We start from the raw sequence: 17508 nt of genomic DNA, 5'->3' as shown, positions 1-17508 counted from the left end.
CTGGGGGAAAAAAAGTTTGGAACTCATGTTTTTGTACTGACTTGATAGTGTAGAAGTCATAAAATAGAAATATATAACAGTTTGTATGGGGTGTGTCATGCTTTGTATAACTTTGTATTTAGTTGGGTATTTCTCCACCTGGTGGTTGTTTATGGGTAACACACTTTCTTAATTTCTACTAGTTGTTTCTTTTCATTGGTTGTTTGCGTCATGTGATGCAGTCAAGTCATAGCCCAGGGAAAATAGAGGGAAACCCTGTAGTTGACAAATTACATGTGACCAGAGTGCAGCCACAGCTGTCTTACTTTCCATCCCTCATTTGTGTCCAGGAAAGCATGGCTTTTTTACTATTCTGTCCTCAACGTGTGTATAGATGCATACACATGTTGAGGACGGAATAGGGTGCCAAAGAATTTTGTACAATTGTGTATATAAATTTTATAATGTAGATCAAATTTATTTTATACATGTGTATGTATATAGATAAGTGTAAGGTGGTGCTTGAAAGTTTGTGAACCCTTGAGAATTTTTTATACATTTCTGCATAAATATGACCCAAAACATCAGATTTTGATAAGTCCTAAAAGTAGATAAAGAGAAGCCAGTTAAACAAATGAGGCAATTATATTTGGTCATTTATTTCTTGAGAAATGATCCAATATTGCATATCTGTGAGTGGTAAAAGTATGTGAACCTCTAGGATTAGCAGTCAAGTTGAAAGTGAAATGAGTCAGGTGTTTTCAATCACTAGGATGACAATCAGGTATGACTGGGTACCCTGTTTTATTTAAAGAACAGGGATCTATTGAAGTCTGATCTTACACTTCAACAAAGGTGTTGTGATCATGGCACGAACAAAAATTTCTGAGGACCTCAGAAAAAGCATTGTTGATGCTCATCAGACTGGAAAAGGTTGCAAAACCATCTCTAGAGTTTGGACTCCACCAATCCATAGTCAGATTGTGTACAAATGGAGGAAATTCAAGACCATTGTTACCCTCCCCGGGAGTGATCAACTAACAAAGATCACTCCAAGAGCAAGGCATGTAATAGTCTGTGAGGTCAGAAAGGACCCCAGGGTAACTTCTACCGTAAGCAACTGAAGGCCTCTCTCACATTAGCCAATGTTCGAGTCCACCATCCTGCCATGCACACCATTCTTGTTCAGTGTTCTCCTGATATACATTTTATATACGCGCGCGCGTGTGTGTATATATATATATATATATATATATATAATGCGCGCATCTGTATGTGTCTCATTCTCATTATCTCTAGCTGCTTTATCCTTCTACAGGGTCGCAGGCAAGCTGGAGCCTATCCCAGGTGACTACAGGCGAAAGGCGGGGTACACCCTGGACAAGTCGCCAGGTCATCACAGGGCTGACGCATAGACACAGACAACCATTCACACTTACATTCACACCTACGGTCAATTTAGAGTCACCGGTTAACCTAACCTGCATGTCTTTGGACTGTGGGGGAAACCGGAGCACCCGGAGGAAACCCACGCGGACACGGGGAGAACATGCAAACTCCGCACCGAAAGGCCCTCGCCGGCCATGGGGCTCGAACCCGGACCTTCTTGCTGTGAGGCGACAGTGCTAACCACTACACCACCGTGCCGCCCCATGTACATACAGTGGTGCTTGAAAGTTTGTGAACCCTTTAGAATTTTCTATATTTCTGCATAAATATGACCTAAAACAACATCAGATTTTCACACAAGTCCTAAAAGTAGATAAAGAGAACCCAGTTAAACAAATGAGACAAAAATATTATAATTGGTCATTTATTTATTGAGGAAAGTGATCCAATATTACATATCTGTGAGTGGCAAAAGTATGTGAACCTCTAGGATTAGCAGTTAATTTGAAGGTGAAATTAGAGTCAGGTGTTTTCAATCAATGGGATGATGATCAGGTGTGAGTGGGCACCCTGTTTTATTTAAAGAACAGGGATCTATCAAAGTCTGATCTTCACAACACATTTGTGGAAGTGCATCATGGCACGAACAAAGGAGATTTCTGAGGACCTCAGAAAAAGCATTGTTGATGCCCATCAGGCTGGAAAAGGTTACAAAACCATCTCTAAAGAGTTTGGACTCCACCAATCCACAGTCAGACAGATTGTGTACAAATGGAGGAAATTCAAGATCATTGTTACCCTCCCCAGGAGTGGTCGACCAACAAAGATCACTCCAAGAGCAAGGCGTGTAATAGTCGGCGAGGTCACAAAGGACCCCAGGGTAACTTCTAAGCAACTGAAGGCCTCGCTCACATTGGCTAATGTTAATGTTCATGAGTCCACCATCAGGAAAACACTGAACAACAATGGTGTGCATGGCAGGGTTGCAAGGAGAAAGCCACTGCTCTCCCAAAACAACATTGCTGCTCATCTGCAGTTTGCCAAAGATCATGTGGACAAGCCAGAAGGCTATTGGAAAAATGTTTTGTGGACGGATGAGACCAAAATAGAACTTTTTGGTTTAAATGAGAAGCGTTATGTTTGGAGAAAAGAAAACACTGCATTCCAGCATAAGAACCTTATCCCATCTGTGAAACATGGTGGTGGTAGTATCATGGTTTGGGCCCGTTTTGCTGCATCTGGGCCAGGACGGCTTGCCATCATTGATGGAACAATGAATTCTGAATTATACCAGCGAATTCTAAAGGAAAATGTCAGGACATCTGTCCATGAACTGAATCTCAAGAGAAGGTGGGTCATGCAGCAAGACAATGACCCTAAGAACACAAGTCATTCTACCAAAGAATGGTTAAAGAAGAATAAAGCTAATGTTTTGGAATGGCCAAGTCAAAGTCCTGACCTTAATCCAATGGAAATGTTGTGGAAGGACCTGAAGCAAGCAGTTCATGTGAGGAAACCCACCAACATCCCAGAGTTGAAGCTGTTCTGTATGGAGGAACGGGCTAAAATTCCTCCAAGCTGGTGTGCAGGACTGATCAACAGTTACTGGAAACGTTTAGTTGCAGTTATTCCTGCACAAGGGGGTCACACCAGATACTGAAAGCAAAGGTCTCTAGAAAGGCAAAGATTAACTCAGGATTAATTCTCGATGCAATCACATATATGATCATGAGGTGATAATAGGATTTGATAATAGTGATACTATTATCAAAGGGGGGGATTGTTAGGTTTATATAAGTATTATTCTTATTATTCTTATAAGTATTATTATTAAAATGGTGACAAAATTAAGAGTTAACTTAAGGTTCAGTTAAAAATGACCTTCTGTCTCGGCTGGACATTGTTTGGGAACATTTTGTTTATGAAATGTGTATTTTGAACAGAGAAGTGTCTGAAGGACCCACCAAGGTCTGTTTTAGTGTCAGATCGACCCACACACACACTTTAATGTTGGATGTAATGGTAGCCTTATTGCTGAACAAAGAGTTAAGACTCTTATATTATATTTTTATAGTATATATTATAGTATATATTACTTATAGTATATTTTAGAGCTTTTTAAGATCCTTTATTATTTTGGACTATTGCATATACTATGGCAGTGATTTTAAACTGTTCCTGTGTAGCCTGACCTTCGTCCAGTGGAGAAGAACACTTCTTTGTTAGACCAAACATAGTCTTTGTTTAAAACATTGTCGTAAAAACATCTCACGCGCTTTGACATACGTAAATGAAATTGCTGAATTGCTGAAATATTATTTTGCTTATGATTGAAGGTTTCTTTCACACACATACGTATGGAATTAAGATGTGATTTGCTGACCTAGCACATCGACACAGATATCAAAATGATGTCACTCACTCACACCCTCCCATAGACACATACACACACACACACCCCTCTCTGAGGTCACATGCAAACACACACACATTTGACAGACACAATAGCCGTTTGGAGAGATTATGATTTGTTATAAAAGGTGTTTGTAATCTTTCATCTTTGACGAAGTGACTGTGCGAATAAACTGGCATGTGAACAACTCAGGTGTTCCCCTGTCTGTTTCTCTCGTTCTATCATTCGTCCCGGATCCGAGGGTGGCTCATGAAGGAATCGGGGTCTCTTTCTGGGTGAACCCCAACAATTTGGTGTCAGAAGTGGGATACTGCCAACCAGGTGAGTAAATTATTTTAATTTTAATGTATAATTTGATTGGTCAGACTTCCGCCTGGTTGGTAGTAATTTCAAAAAGAAAAGAGACCCAGTAAATTCAGGTAAACCTCGTGTGGAGGCACGGGACGTAAGGAACCTCGTAGACTTTTTAGAGATTAGATTAGACCTTTTAGACTCTTGTTTACGGGACGAGACGGGGCTAGTAGAGCCACGGGATTGGGCTGGTAAACCTCGTAATTTGTTTACGGGACGGTAAGCCTCGTGAAGACGCTCCAAGGGGGAGAACTGTCACGAGAAGAGCGCGCTTTTAATCTCTGGTTCCTTCGTGCAGCCACCATGGGGGGAAAAATTGTATTATATTAATTGTATTATATTAATTGTATTATTGTATTAAGGTACCCGGACCCCGAGAAAAAACCCACGGGACTGGATGTGGTTTAGCATTCTACACAGATTCTAGACAATTTGGCCGGCTCAGTTTTGATTTATCCTCATCCAGGTATTTGCAATCTCTGGGAGCTGTGTAATGTATCTTTAATTGTTTTAGCATTTATATAAGGCATTACTGGATATGCACAAAATAATGAAACAACAAATCAGTACTCTGGACATGAACAGTTAGAACTGTGTTCCTGGTGTGCATAAATGTTAAACCTTTGGTCAATCAAACCTGTATAACCAACTTCCAAAATCCTTATTTCCCTTATAAAATCCTTATAAGATGCAAATTAAAATGATTTACCTAAAATTTGAATGATAATTAACAATGATATATCCCAGGTACTTTTTATTCAATAAACTTTAAGAATGAATACAAAGCTTCAATGTTTGACAAAAAACTACAAAGTGTAAATGTTATGTGCTCTTTTATCATCGTGGGAATTGATTATAGCTCTAAATAAATATTGAAGGTTTTTTTTTAATCCGTATAACTATTTGTACGCTCATATACTATGTTTATTGAATCAAATCCGTATAAAATACGGACATTCTGTATATTGTGCATTTTAATCTCAACGAAAGCTTCACTGAATCTTTAGAACAAACTCGCATGCGTGTGAATCAATTTACTTGATTCACTCTTGATTCTTGACTCAGAAACTACGGAAACCTTATTTGTATTCCTGTTTTCAAATTGTAAACAATAATCACACTCTCATGCTGCATGAAATTAAAGTATGAACTTTCCTCAACCCATTACGTGTGCATGAACTCAACAAATGCCGTTGATGCGTCTGTATCGATTCGCTCGATCGAGTCATTTATGTTTCGTCCCGAAAAAGATCCGAATCGTTTGTGAATCTCATCACTGTTAGAAACCCAAGAGAAGAGATCCTCTTCCCTTAACATCATCAGAGGAAAAATCTGCTTCTTAATCAATTAGTTTCAGCGTTTGGTGAGTAGATCATCTGTATTTTATTTTATATTCATTGTGTGTTGATAGTCCGAAACTTGTAACTGGAAGGTTATCAGGAAAGTCACGAGTGGTCCCTGAGCACTCTACAAGACTATTAATGTGTTTTAATAATTAATAGTGCAGCTATTAATGCAGTTTCATGTCTAGATCTTATAAATGATGGATACGAAGTTTTCAAAATAACATGAGAACTCCAGTTCCCATGATGCTTGTGAACTGGGCATGCGCACTGGATAAAAGAAAAAACAGCTCTTTAGGGCAAAACTCTCGTCTCATCAGATTTGGGCCGTAATTCTGTGCGTTCAGACCTTAAATAATGAAATAACTGTACAAGCAAATACAACACAAAAACCATTGTAAAACATTCACTTAAATTAAACAGACATGGTAAAAACAGAAGAAATATATTTAAGGCTTAGAGTTTGATTAATTCAGCCAAATCAAATATCACTTTCAGATTTGAAGATATTTATCAGGAATCATTTTTAAAATATCGAGTATTATACCACTTCCTGTTTAAAGGCATAATAAAAGGCATCAAATATATTTACCCTACGTGTGAATGGAAATGCCGAAAAGTTTAATGTTTAACCTAATGTTTAATGTTGATCTAAAACATTTTAAAACTGATCGTGTGGTGGTCTAGTGGTTAGGATTCAGCGCTCTCACCGCCGCTGGTGTAGTGGTATTTTTATTAATCATATGTAATTCTAACCTTTAAATATCCTATATACTCCTGTTTCTAACGCGTTGTAGCGAAATGTGGACTTATCTTGTCTGGAAAGCATGAAATTAGTTCAACAGCGAGCTAACCCGCTTTTTACTTCATTTTTGACATTTTTTGAATAATTGTCGTCCTATTATAAATAATATTTTGAATAATTGTTCCGTAGCAATATGCTCTGTCTCTTTTCTCAGTGAACATTGAGATAAGGGCTCCCAGACTGTTACAGATAGCTATAATATAAACAACTCATGCAAGAATAGCAGGCAAGGACAGCCACAGAAATCTGCAATGAGCAGAGAAAATCATTATTTTTGGCACTTTCTCACAATAATAAATGTAATAAGTAATCTCTTTATATTATTAGGTAAATTCCATATACATAAAGTTGAAATGTCCAAGACAACCAATTCTCATTAATACTGTTAATTGAATTAAAAATGTATTTTCAGTCTCTGTCACATATCGAATCCAACAAAGAGTGCTTATCAGCTATTCAATTTCATTCAAATTACATTCAGTGAAATTGTTTGTCATTTCAATTTGCCCTGTTTTTTTTATCTCCTTATCTTTCTTTAAACTTATTGCTACTTATGAGGCTAAGCTTAACCATGTTCCTCCTAATTTCGAACTATTGATATGAAATGCTCTGATTAACTGTTTGCTGAGTTTTAAACCTCCATACTTTTGCCTTTAAAAACCACAGAGGATATGGAATGGATAGGCTTTTAATGTATTTAGTTAACCATAATTTTTTTTCCAGCAAGAAACAGTTAACAAACGTTTACTTGAATAACTTTTTGTTTATAAATCGGAGACTTGGTTTTATCTTTGTTTAACCATTAAGAAAAAACTTCATAAATTATCATGATTATGATACATTGGCTTGTATAAGTACTCATTGTCCTTGAACCTTTCCGCATTTTGTTGCACTTAAATTGACATGAAACTACACAGAATATGATTTAATAAGCAATACCTCTCTCTCTGGATCCATGTAATCCTACAGTCTCTTCTCGAGCAAGGCGTGGTGAGACACTTTACACAAGATTTACGTAAGATTAATGAATTGATTGTTTCTTCTGTAATATCACAGGTTCCTGCCATTAATGATCTCTGTTCTGCCTTTTTTTCATGCACATGAGGAGATAGCGTTTGGACTCAAGGTTTCATTTGACTCTCCTGCTGTTTTTTTTCAGCTGTAATTCATAACGTGCTCTATGACCTTCTCCCTCCCTCAGGACTCTGTGGTCTGTGTGTTCTGGTGTCTGCTGAGTCACCAGAAATCTGCCAAGACACTGACACTTGCGCCTGCTCCAACATCTGGCGCATAAGGGCTTTAAGGTTTCCAGAACCAAGCTGCAATATTGTATGGACACTTAAGTATTTGAACTTTTGAAGTTTTGAACTTTCTCAAGGCTGTCATTCTAGACACAAAACCTCCTCCACTGCAACATCCTTTGACCTGGACTGACGCTATGGTGGTCGCTTATCACTCCCTCAGAAGCACCCTTTGTTCCGCCCCTGGGTTACCTGCTCACTTCAAGCCCTTCCACCTCTATGCCTGTGGACACCGGGGCACGGCCTCTGGGGAGCAGGGGGGGGGAATGCATCATTGTGCGTTTTTATCCAAAACATTAGACATTGTTGCTCAAGGCTTACCTGTGTGTCTGGGGGCTGTCTCCGCATGTGCTTTGATGGTTTTAGATGCGGAAAAATTGGTTTTTGTCTCACCCATTGATCTTGCACTCGTCACATCAAGTTAAACAGGTGTTGCAAAATTTACAGACCCATTAAATTAATTTATCAGTAATAGGGGTCTCTAGGGATCTTTGTTGATGGTTCTTGTTCTAAACCCTCAGACGGTTCTTGTTTTATAATTTATAATATTATCACACCTCTGTGGTTATTCTGTGTGTTCAGTCAATATCAGCCTGATATTCTGCATGAATATACGCTTTTTTTTATTTTTCATTTGATTTTTGTCATCTTGATTGTGAACAAATTCTCTAAATGGGTAGAAGTTTTTCCCTGTTCTCGAGAGAACACGAAGGTAGTTACTCGTTTTGATACCTACGGTAGTTATAATAAATAAAATGTATCATTATTATTATTATAAGTGCCTTTCAAGGTACCTAAGGACACTGGACAATAAAAAAGAAAGACAAACAATAAAAGCAGAACAATAAAATAACAATAAAATAATAAATCAATAATTATTGTTATAGTTATGGGGTTTCAAATGCCATAGACTCAGACAAAGGTACCCCTTTCACCTCAAAAGTCACACAAAACCTTTGTAAGTATCTCTAAACTAAACTGGTGTTTTCACATTCCTCAATCCTCTGGTATCGTAGAACGTACTAATCGAACATTGAAAGACAAATTAATTAAGACATGCAGGACACAGGTTTGGTTGTGTAATCCATAATTCATTCTGGCTGAAATTCGTGTGACACCAAGAAATGATTTTTGGAAATAAAGTTCTCCACTGATTAAAATAGAAAAATGCTTGTTGGGGTTCACCCAGAAAGAGACCCCGATTCCTTCGTGGGCCACCCTCGGATCCGGGACGAAGTGACTGTGCGAATAAACTGGCATGTGAACACTCTGGTTCCCCTGTCTGTTTCTATCGTTCTATCATTCGTCCCGGATCCGAGGGTGGCCCACGAAGGAATCGGGGTCTCTTTCTGGGTGAACCCCAACAGTTATTTTTCTATTTTAATCAGTATGGCATGCAGTACAAAAACATAAAAAAAACCCATCTCAAATTATTAGAATATTTCATTTCGAGTTTGAGTAAAACAGTATGAACACAGTGTATCTCTCGGTCTAGTTCAGTACATACAACCACAATCATGGGGAAGACTGCTGACTTGACTGTTGTCCAGATGATGATCACTGATGCCCTCCACAAGGAGGGTAAGCCACAAAAGGTCATTGCTAAAAAGGGTGGCTGGAAAAGGTGCACAAACAACAGGGATGGCCGCAGTCTTGAGAGGATTGTCAAGAAAAGTTGATTCAAGAACTTGGGAGAGCTTCACAAGGAGTGGACTGAGGCTGGTGTCAGTGTATCAAGACCCATCATGAACAGACATCTTCAAGAAAGGGGATACAACTTTCGCATTCCTAATATCAAGCTACTCCTGAGCCAGAGACAATGTCAGAAGTGTCTTATCTGGGCTAAAGAGAGAAAGAACTGGACTGTTGCTCAGTGGTCCAAAGTCCCCTTTTCAGATGAAAGTACATTTTGTATTTAATTTGGAAATCTCGGTTCTAGAGTCTGGAGGAAGAGTGGAGAGGCACAGAATCCAAGTTGTGTGAAGTTTCCACAGTCTGTGATGATTTGGGGTGCCATGTCATCTGCTGGTGTTGGTCCACTGTATTTTATCAAGTCTAAAGTCAACACAGCCATCTACCAGGAGATTTTAGAGCACTTCATGCTTCCATCTGCTGACGAGCTTTTTGGAGATGCTGATTTCCTTTTCCAGCAGGACTTAGCACCTACCCACAGTGCCAAAACTACTACCAAATGGTTTGCTGACCATGATATTACTGTGTTTGATTGGCCAGCCAACTTGCCTGACCTGAACACCATAGAGAATCCATGGGGTATTGTCAAGAGGAAGATGAGAAACACCTGACCCAAAAATACAGATACGCTGAAGGCCACTATCAAAGCAACCTGGGTTTCAATAACACCTCAGCAGTGCCACAGACTGATCACCTCCATGCCACATTGCATTGATACAGTAATTCATGGTAAAGGAACCCCAACCAAGTATTGAGTGTATAAATGAATATAGTTTTCAGAAGTTGGACATTTCTGTATTGTAAATCCTTTTTTTTGATTGTTCTTCGGGAATATTCTAATAATTTGAGATACTGGATTTCTGATTTTCATGAGCTATAAGCCATAATCATCAAAATTAAAACAAAAAAGGCTTTAAATATTTCACTTTACATGTAATGAATATAGAATATATGAAAGTTTACCTTTTTGAATTAAACTATGAAAAAAGGAACTTTTTCATGGTATTCTAATTTTTTGAGATGCACTAGTCTGTGTATATATGCGTGTGTGTGTGTGTGTGTGTGTATATATATATATATATATATATATATATATGCACACATTAAAAAAAATACGTGAGAGATATCTCACATACATACAGGGGGCTGCAAAAGTAGGTATACAGTAAGGATTACTCCAGTATTATAATAGTGGTGCTAGGTTTCATTTTATACTAACATTTTGTGCGACTGTTTTTTCATTATTGTATACCTACTTTTGCAGCCCTCTGTGTGTGTAAACAAGTGTTTTATGAGGAACTACACCATGGGTATTTTTCATACATGCTCCATCTGGGGGGGGACAGAACCAAAGCCATGACGAATCTGTCACTCATGGTGAAATTGATAGTTTTAATAAATTTGGATACTTCGTGAATGTGTCTATATAATAAAAAGAATCACACATTGGCTTGATATGAAATTTCTTCTCGTGTTGAAAAATGCACATTTTTCATACGAAATACATAGCAGATCTGAGTGACCAATAATATTGGCTGGCTTTGAGTGGTCTATCAGAGATACTCCATTCAACTATCATGATACTGAATGAGTCGAAGATGAATGGCTTAGTGCCACAGTCCAGTTACCTTCCAGCCAGTATAGCAGTAGCCTTGGCGAAGGCCAAAGCTAGCTTACCCACGATGCAGTGCAGTTACCTTCTAGCTGGTGTAGTGTAAGCAAAGGCCAATGCTAGCGCAGTCAAGCTGACTAATAAATTGCCCAGGGAAAATAGTTACTTTTACAATCAACACCAACTACACACAATGGCACGACCTGGCATCCAAAAGTCTCTCAAAATCTTCCACTTTTAACGAAAGAAACTTTGTGGCCATGTTTGTTTACAAATTGTTACTCGCTAGTGTGGAAGTCTTAGACCACCAATATGTCTCTCTTCCAGTTTTTTAAATATCCGTTTGTATGATTTTTCTCTTGTAATTGTGTGTGAAAAGTATGTCTTCAGTTTATTTGGTGCGTAATCCTAGCAGTAGCACTGGATTAGCCTCATCTCTTTTTCCCGTCAGACAAAAAAAAAATCTTTTATATGCGCAGCAGAAAATTTCATTGGATAATCACATGAGCTCTGATATATGTTGTCTGTAACAATATTGCATGTTCATTCTCCACTGGGGAGAGTGGTGTAATCCATGTAGGAGAAACTATATAACACTATTGCATGCTATTAATAAACCTGCTAGAAGGGAATAGAATACGTTTTTATTCCATGGAAAAAAGTGGCCCGTCTGTATAATTCCAGCTGTTTCACTTCAGTAATGTCAAACTTCACTGTTTCCCCTGTGACTAGATTTGCGTGGTCAAAATGGCAAAGCGGCTCAAAATTAAAATTCTTTTGATTAATTCGCATTTGTGTGGATATTTATATAATGAACATTACATGGTGGCAAGATATGAAGTTTATGTTCTTGTGTTGAAAATATTTAACACTTGTTTGCTTCATTCACTCATGAATGTTCACCACTCGAAGACAAACTTCATATCTTCATGCAATCATGTAATATACCTAATGTTTTATTATAGACACGAACAAAAATTAATCACAATTGTAATTTTGAACCGGTTGGCCATTATGACAACACGCATCAAGTAGGTGGAAAAACACTGGAATTGTCATCAATATCCTCATGAATGAAGATATTGGAAAAATGTTACTCAATGTCCTAGATGCTAAGTAGCATTTTCCCATAAAACACTAGTTACTTAATTTTTTTTAAATAATTTTGATCATAGAAGTGTTGCCTCAGCTCTAGAATCCGCTGCTAGGTGGACTGGTTACTTGAGAATGTTTGCAAGCTACCCTGTAACGAACAGGCATCTCGTGCATAAAATGGTATTCCCACACAGCATTCCCTAGAATACACTCCTGCTACACTATAAGCATGACCAAGATAAAGCAGTTAATAAATGTTTGATAACATTCGATGGGTGAGCCCTTGGTTCTTCCCATGTGGTCTGCAAGTTGAGAGGTAGAATAAAGGTGGGTGGGAGTAAATAGGATAGACAAAACCACAAACCAAAACCCTTCAAATATAAAAGTTTCATTGTTTTTATTAAAACAATGATGTGGTGATATTGGATAAAGAAAGAATGTAGAGCTCTGAGCTGCCAGTAATGGAGCAGTCTTGGAATTGCTTAACATACTATACAGCATTAGCAACAACAAAACAGCCTTTTAAACAGGCTCTAATTAAACAATGCAACATTAAGACCTGTAGAAAATTCTTACATTTAAATTAAAAAAAAAAAAAAAATGTAAACAGTCACTTAAAATTCAAACACCTTTTTCAAACTGGGCTTTTCTTTAAAACGACGTACCCACAGGCACAATGTAGCAAGGCGCAATCTCCTATTTAACTGGATTCATAAATTATTTCCCTGTTAATATCTAAACTAATGATCAGAGAGTTACAATTCAAACCTGAGAACAGCCATTATCATGATCTGAAAACAGTGTGTGCAAATAGCATGCCATCTCTTCTGTATAGTGTCCTGGTGGAGTATAACCCAAGTATAAAACCATACATTAGTTTACTGAATAATGGCAGAGACAAAGCCAGCTCTGCAGTTTAACACCAAGAATGTTATCTCCTCTGGGTCTGGATGTAGCCAAATCAAGAGTTATTTTGATACACTATATTGCCAAAAGTAATTGCTTACCCATCCAAATTACTGGAAATCAGGTGTTCCAATCACTTCCATGGCCACAGGTGTATAAAAATCAAGCACCTAGGCATGCAGACTGTTTTTACAGTTTGGAGCTGGCCCCTTCCTCTTCCAACATGACTGCACCAGTGCACAAAGCAAGGTCCATAAAGACATGGATGACAGAGTCTGGTGTGGATGAACTTGACTGGCCTGCACAGAGTCCTGACCTCAACCCGATAGAACACCTTTGGGATGAATTAGAGCGGAGACTGAGAGCCAGGCCTTCTCGTCCAACATAGGGATGGTGAAAACTTAAAATCTTGACCGACCACCGAGCCTCATTAGCCGGTTAAAGTCAGTTAACCTATGAGTTTAAACAGGGATGCAAACAGCGCGCCTTTTTCACGGCTCGTGCAGATCCGATTTTTTTTTGGGGGGTGCGTTGGAGTGTCTGAATAATTTCATCAGAGTAAATTCTGTATTAAAATTATTACATAAGCAAATGCCATTACAGTCCATGAAAAAGCCGTGAAAAAGTCGGCATCTGCGCCTTTAGTTTGTGTGGAGAGATATGATCTGCAATAACATGCATTGTTGGCTACAGACCGAAACATACTTTCAGAATGCACTGGCCAAGGCAGGACTAAAGTTGATGTGCCTTCTAATAATAATAATAAAAAAAAACAATAGTAATTTGTAAGCTAAAAAGCCTGTCTCTACACTTTTTTTCTTTCGCCGAGTGGCAACTGTGTTCAACTGGGGCAGGACATGACTGAATGGGTGTTTCTGATTTGTCAGCTGTCGTCCTTACACTGCATGGCATGGCCCAAGCGTTTACAACACAGAATTCCAGGTTCTCCGCTCCAAAATCGGCAGCTTCAAAACGATTTTTTTTTTCTCACCGACAACCAAAAAAAAAAAAAAAAAAAAAAAAAAAACAGTTGACGCTGATTCGGTCAAACGGTCATCGGTTAACATCCCTAGTCCAACATCAGAGTGTGACCTCACAAATGTGCTTCTGGAAGAATGGTCAAAAATTCCCATAAAAACACTCCTAAACCTTGTGGACAGCCTTCCCAGAAGAGTTGAAGCTGTTCTAGCTGCAAAGGGTGGACCGACATCATATTGAACCCTATGGATTAGGAATGGGATGTCACTTAAGCTCATATGTGAGTCAAGGCAGGTGAGCAAATACTTTTGGCAATATAGTGTATGTAGGACAATTTGGAGCAAATACTCAGTGCAGTTACAGGGAGTTTGGATGGAGTGACTACCCACTACTTGTGCTAAGGTGACATTCACTTCCTGTGTGTTTAGCCATCTGTACCAAGGATAAGCACAGCTCCAAAGATGGCCACGTTGTGTCCAATCAGCTTCATTTGGTTCCAGAACTCGACGCGGCGTGTGCGGTGCCAGTAGCCGATATTGCCATCGATGAACAGGAGGATCAGCGGGAGGAGTACAGCTAAGATCTGAGAGGCTAAACGCACATAGTACCCTGAGAGGAAGGAGAGTGCAAGTACACCAAAGAGAATGACCAGGAGCTGAATGGTGATTTCACCACCGGGGATGTGGTCCAAGTATGCCAATCTGTCCTCCTGACTGTGCTGGAGAGAGTAAACCTAGTGAAAGACAAGAGAAGAGAAAAGGGGGGGTTGGGGGGAATCAATCACCAGGACAATGACATGCACATGGAAACTGGGTATAAACTCTGGCAAAGATTAGCTCACTAACTGTTTGTATCGAAGGGCTGTACTTATAAATGCTACAATAAATCTGACTGATTCACATCGAGTAAGTGGTCTCTATACAGTGGTGCTTGAAAGTTTGTGAACCCTTTAGAATTTATATTTCTGTATAAATATGACCTAAAACATCAGATTTTCACACAAGTCCTAAAAGTAGATAGAGAGAACCCAGTTAAACAAATGAGACAAAAACATTATACTTGGTCATTTATTTATTGAGGAAAATGATCCAATATTACATATCTGTGAGTGGCAAAAGTATGTGAACTTTGGCTTTTAGTATCTGGTGTGACCCCCTTGTGCAGCAATAACTGCAACTAAACGTTTCCAGTAACTGTTGATCAGTCCTGCACACCGGCTTGGAGGAATTTTAGCTCATTCCTCCATATAGAACAGCTTCAACTCGGGGATGTTGGTGGGTTTCCTCACATGAACTGCTTGCTTCAGGTCCTTCCACAACATTTTGATTGGATTAAGGTCAGGACTTTGACCTGGCCATTCGAAAACATTAACTTTATTCTTTAACCATTCTTTGGTAGAACGACTTCTGTGCTTAGGGTCGCTGTCTTGCTGCATGACCCACCTTCTCTTGAGATTCAGTTCATGGACAGATGTCCTTACATTTTCCTTTAGAATTCACTGGTACAATTCAGAATTCATTGTTCCATCAATGATGGCAAGCCATCCTGGCCCAGATGCAGCAAAACAGGCCAAAACCATGATACTACCACCACCATGTTTCACAGATGGGATACGGTTCTTATGCTGGGATGCAATGTTTTTTCCTTTCTCCAAACATAATGCTTCTCATTTAAACTAAACTAAAAAAAAAAAAAAAAAAAAAAAGTTCCATTTTGGTCTCATCTGTCCACAAAACATTTTTCTAATGTCTGGCTTGTCCACATGATCTTTAGCAAACTGCAGACGAACAGCAATGTTCTTTTTGGAGAGCAATGGCTTTCTCCTTGCAACCCTGCCATTGTTGTTCAGTGTTCTCCTGATGGTGGACTCATGAACATTAGCCAATGTGAGCGAGGCCTTCAGTTGCTTAGAAATTACCCTGGGGTCTTTTGTGAACCTTGCCGACTATTACACACCTTACTCTTGGAGTGATCTTTGTTGCTTGACCACTCCTGGGGAGGGTAAAAATGGTCTTGACTTTCCTCCATTTGTACACAATCTGTCTGACTGTGGATTGGTGAAGTCCAAACTCTTTAGAGCTGGTTTTGTAAACTTTTCCAGCCTCATGATCAACAACGCTTTTTCTGAGGTCCTCAGAAATCTCCTTTATTCGTATCATGCTACCAGGGTTCGTACACATTTTAACCAACAGATTTCCATGACTTTTCCATGAGTTGGCCACAAGTTTCCATGACTACACATAACCTCTAAAATGTCAATGCATGTATTAATTCTGCCTTCCGTAGAAATCATGCATTATGTTCATTGTGACTCAGTTATTTGTACAGTAAATACTCCCACATTGTGGACTAAATGTGCAACTGCAAGGTCTGCATAAGCCACGATTTCAAGCACTGGAAATTTTCAACACTGGAGTCTGGGACAGGCGGCACGGTGGTGTAGTGGTTAGCGCCGTCACCTCACAGCAAGAAGGTCCGGGTTCGAGCCCCGTGGCCGGCGAGGGCCTTTCTGTGTGGAGTTTGCATGTTCTCCCCGTGTCCGTGTGGGTTTCCTCTGGGTGCTCCGGTTTCCCCCACAGTCCAAAGACATGCAGGTTAGGTTAACTGGTGACTAAATTGACCGTAGGTGTGAATGTGAATGGTTGTCTGTGTCTATGTGTCAGCCCTGTGATAACCTGGCGACTTGTCCAGGGTGTACCCCGCTTTTCACCCGTAGTCAGCTAGGATAGGCTCCAGCTTGCCTGCGACCCTGTAGAAGGATAAAGCGGCTAGAGATAATGAGAATGAGTCTGGGACATAATTTGTCTTTTTACAGCAAAAGAATTATAAAGAATAAATATGCATGCAAATGTGCCATCGTTCAACTGTTAGCTAGCTGTCTAGTTTTGCAGACTGGAACGCAGTATAGTATGTATGAAATTCATTAAACTACATGTAAAAATTATCACTGTGAAATGACATAAGAATACGCATAATGACAAATTGTAGGATTATACAAAAACTTTTATTTAAACCACCACTGACAATGATTCAAACTTGCGTCGAACATAACATAACTTTGCTCCGAGAGGCGGCTGGCTTAACGCCAGACCCTTAAAGTAGGGAGCTAGTCCAAATTTGCAGAGATATGCACACTTGTGTTCACCGCATGCAAATCTTGTGGCTATCTGACTATCGGGAAACATGGCCTGGAACAACTGGGCTGTATCCTCACACGGCTTGGAGTAGTGAGCTTTGATTAACTTTAGCGCCCAGAATATCTCCGGAGTAAGCAAGTCATTTCTAGTCACAGCACTTGAAAGCGTTCCTTGTCTCAAAGACGAAGTGGCAGTAATGCAGGTAGATGTCGTCGTGTGAGGTTGAAAAAAAAAACAAAAAACTGGCAATTGAGTTTGCTTGGCGGGCAGCGACTACAGCTTGGTGCTTAGCACCTTTGGCATGGCTAGTAAGAGCTGCTTCTCCCATGTTAGCCATGTCGAATATTTTACTGCACAAGACACATTTGGCTCTTCCAGGGTCCTCTACCCTCTCCAACCACGATTTGCATTTTTCAGCATGAAGCCAGACATTATTAAATGTACATTTCCCTGGCATTGTGTACTTTGTCTCTTGGCACAGTATAAGCCACGCGATCTGATCTAAAG

At 39.4% G+C, this 17508-nt stretch overlaps 1 protein-coding gene across 1 annotated transcript in view; it reads right to left on the bottom strand.

The window, feature by feature from the left end:
* Positions 1-12352: 12352 nt before the first annotated feature.
* The window catches only part of tmem101 (transmembrane protein 101), a 28517-nt gene continuing 23361 nt past the window's right edge, over positions 12353-17508 (bottom strand). Inside the window, exon 5 of the mRNA XM_060939451.1 lies at positions 12353-14597. Within this exon, the coding sequence (XP_060795434.1) occupies positions 14289-14597 (309 nt within the window). The 3' untranslated portion in view covers positions 12353-14288. The remainder of the gene's footprint in view (positions 14598-17508) is intronic.

Source organism: Neoarius graeffei, chromosome 14 (assembly GCF_027579695.1).
Source record: "Neoarius graeffei isolate fNeoGra1 chromosome 14, fNeoGra1.pri, whole genome shotgun sequence".
Classification (NCBI taxonomy): domain Eukaryota; kingdom Metazoa; phylum Chordata; class Actinopteri; order Siluriformes; family Ariidae; genus Neoarius; species Neoarius graeffei.
Note: the sequence above shows the minus strand (reverse complement) of the source record. Positions and strands in the feature narration are given on the sequence as shown.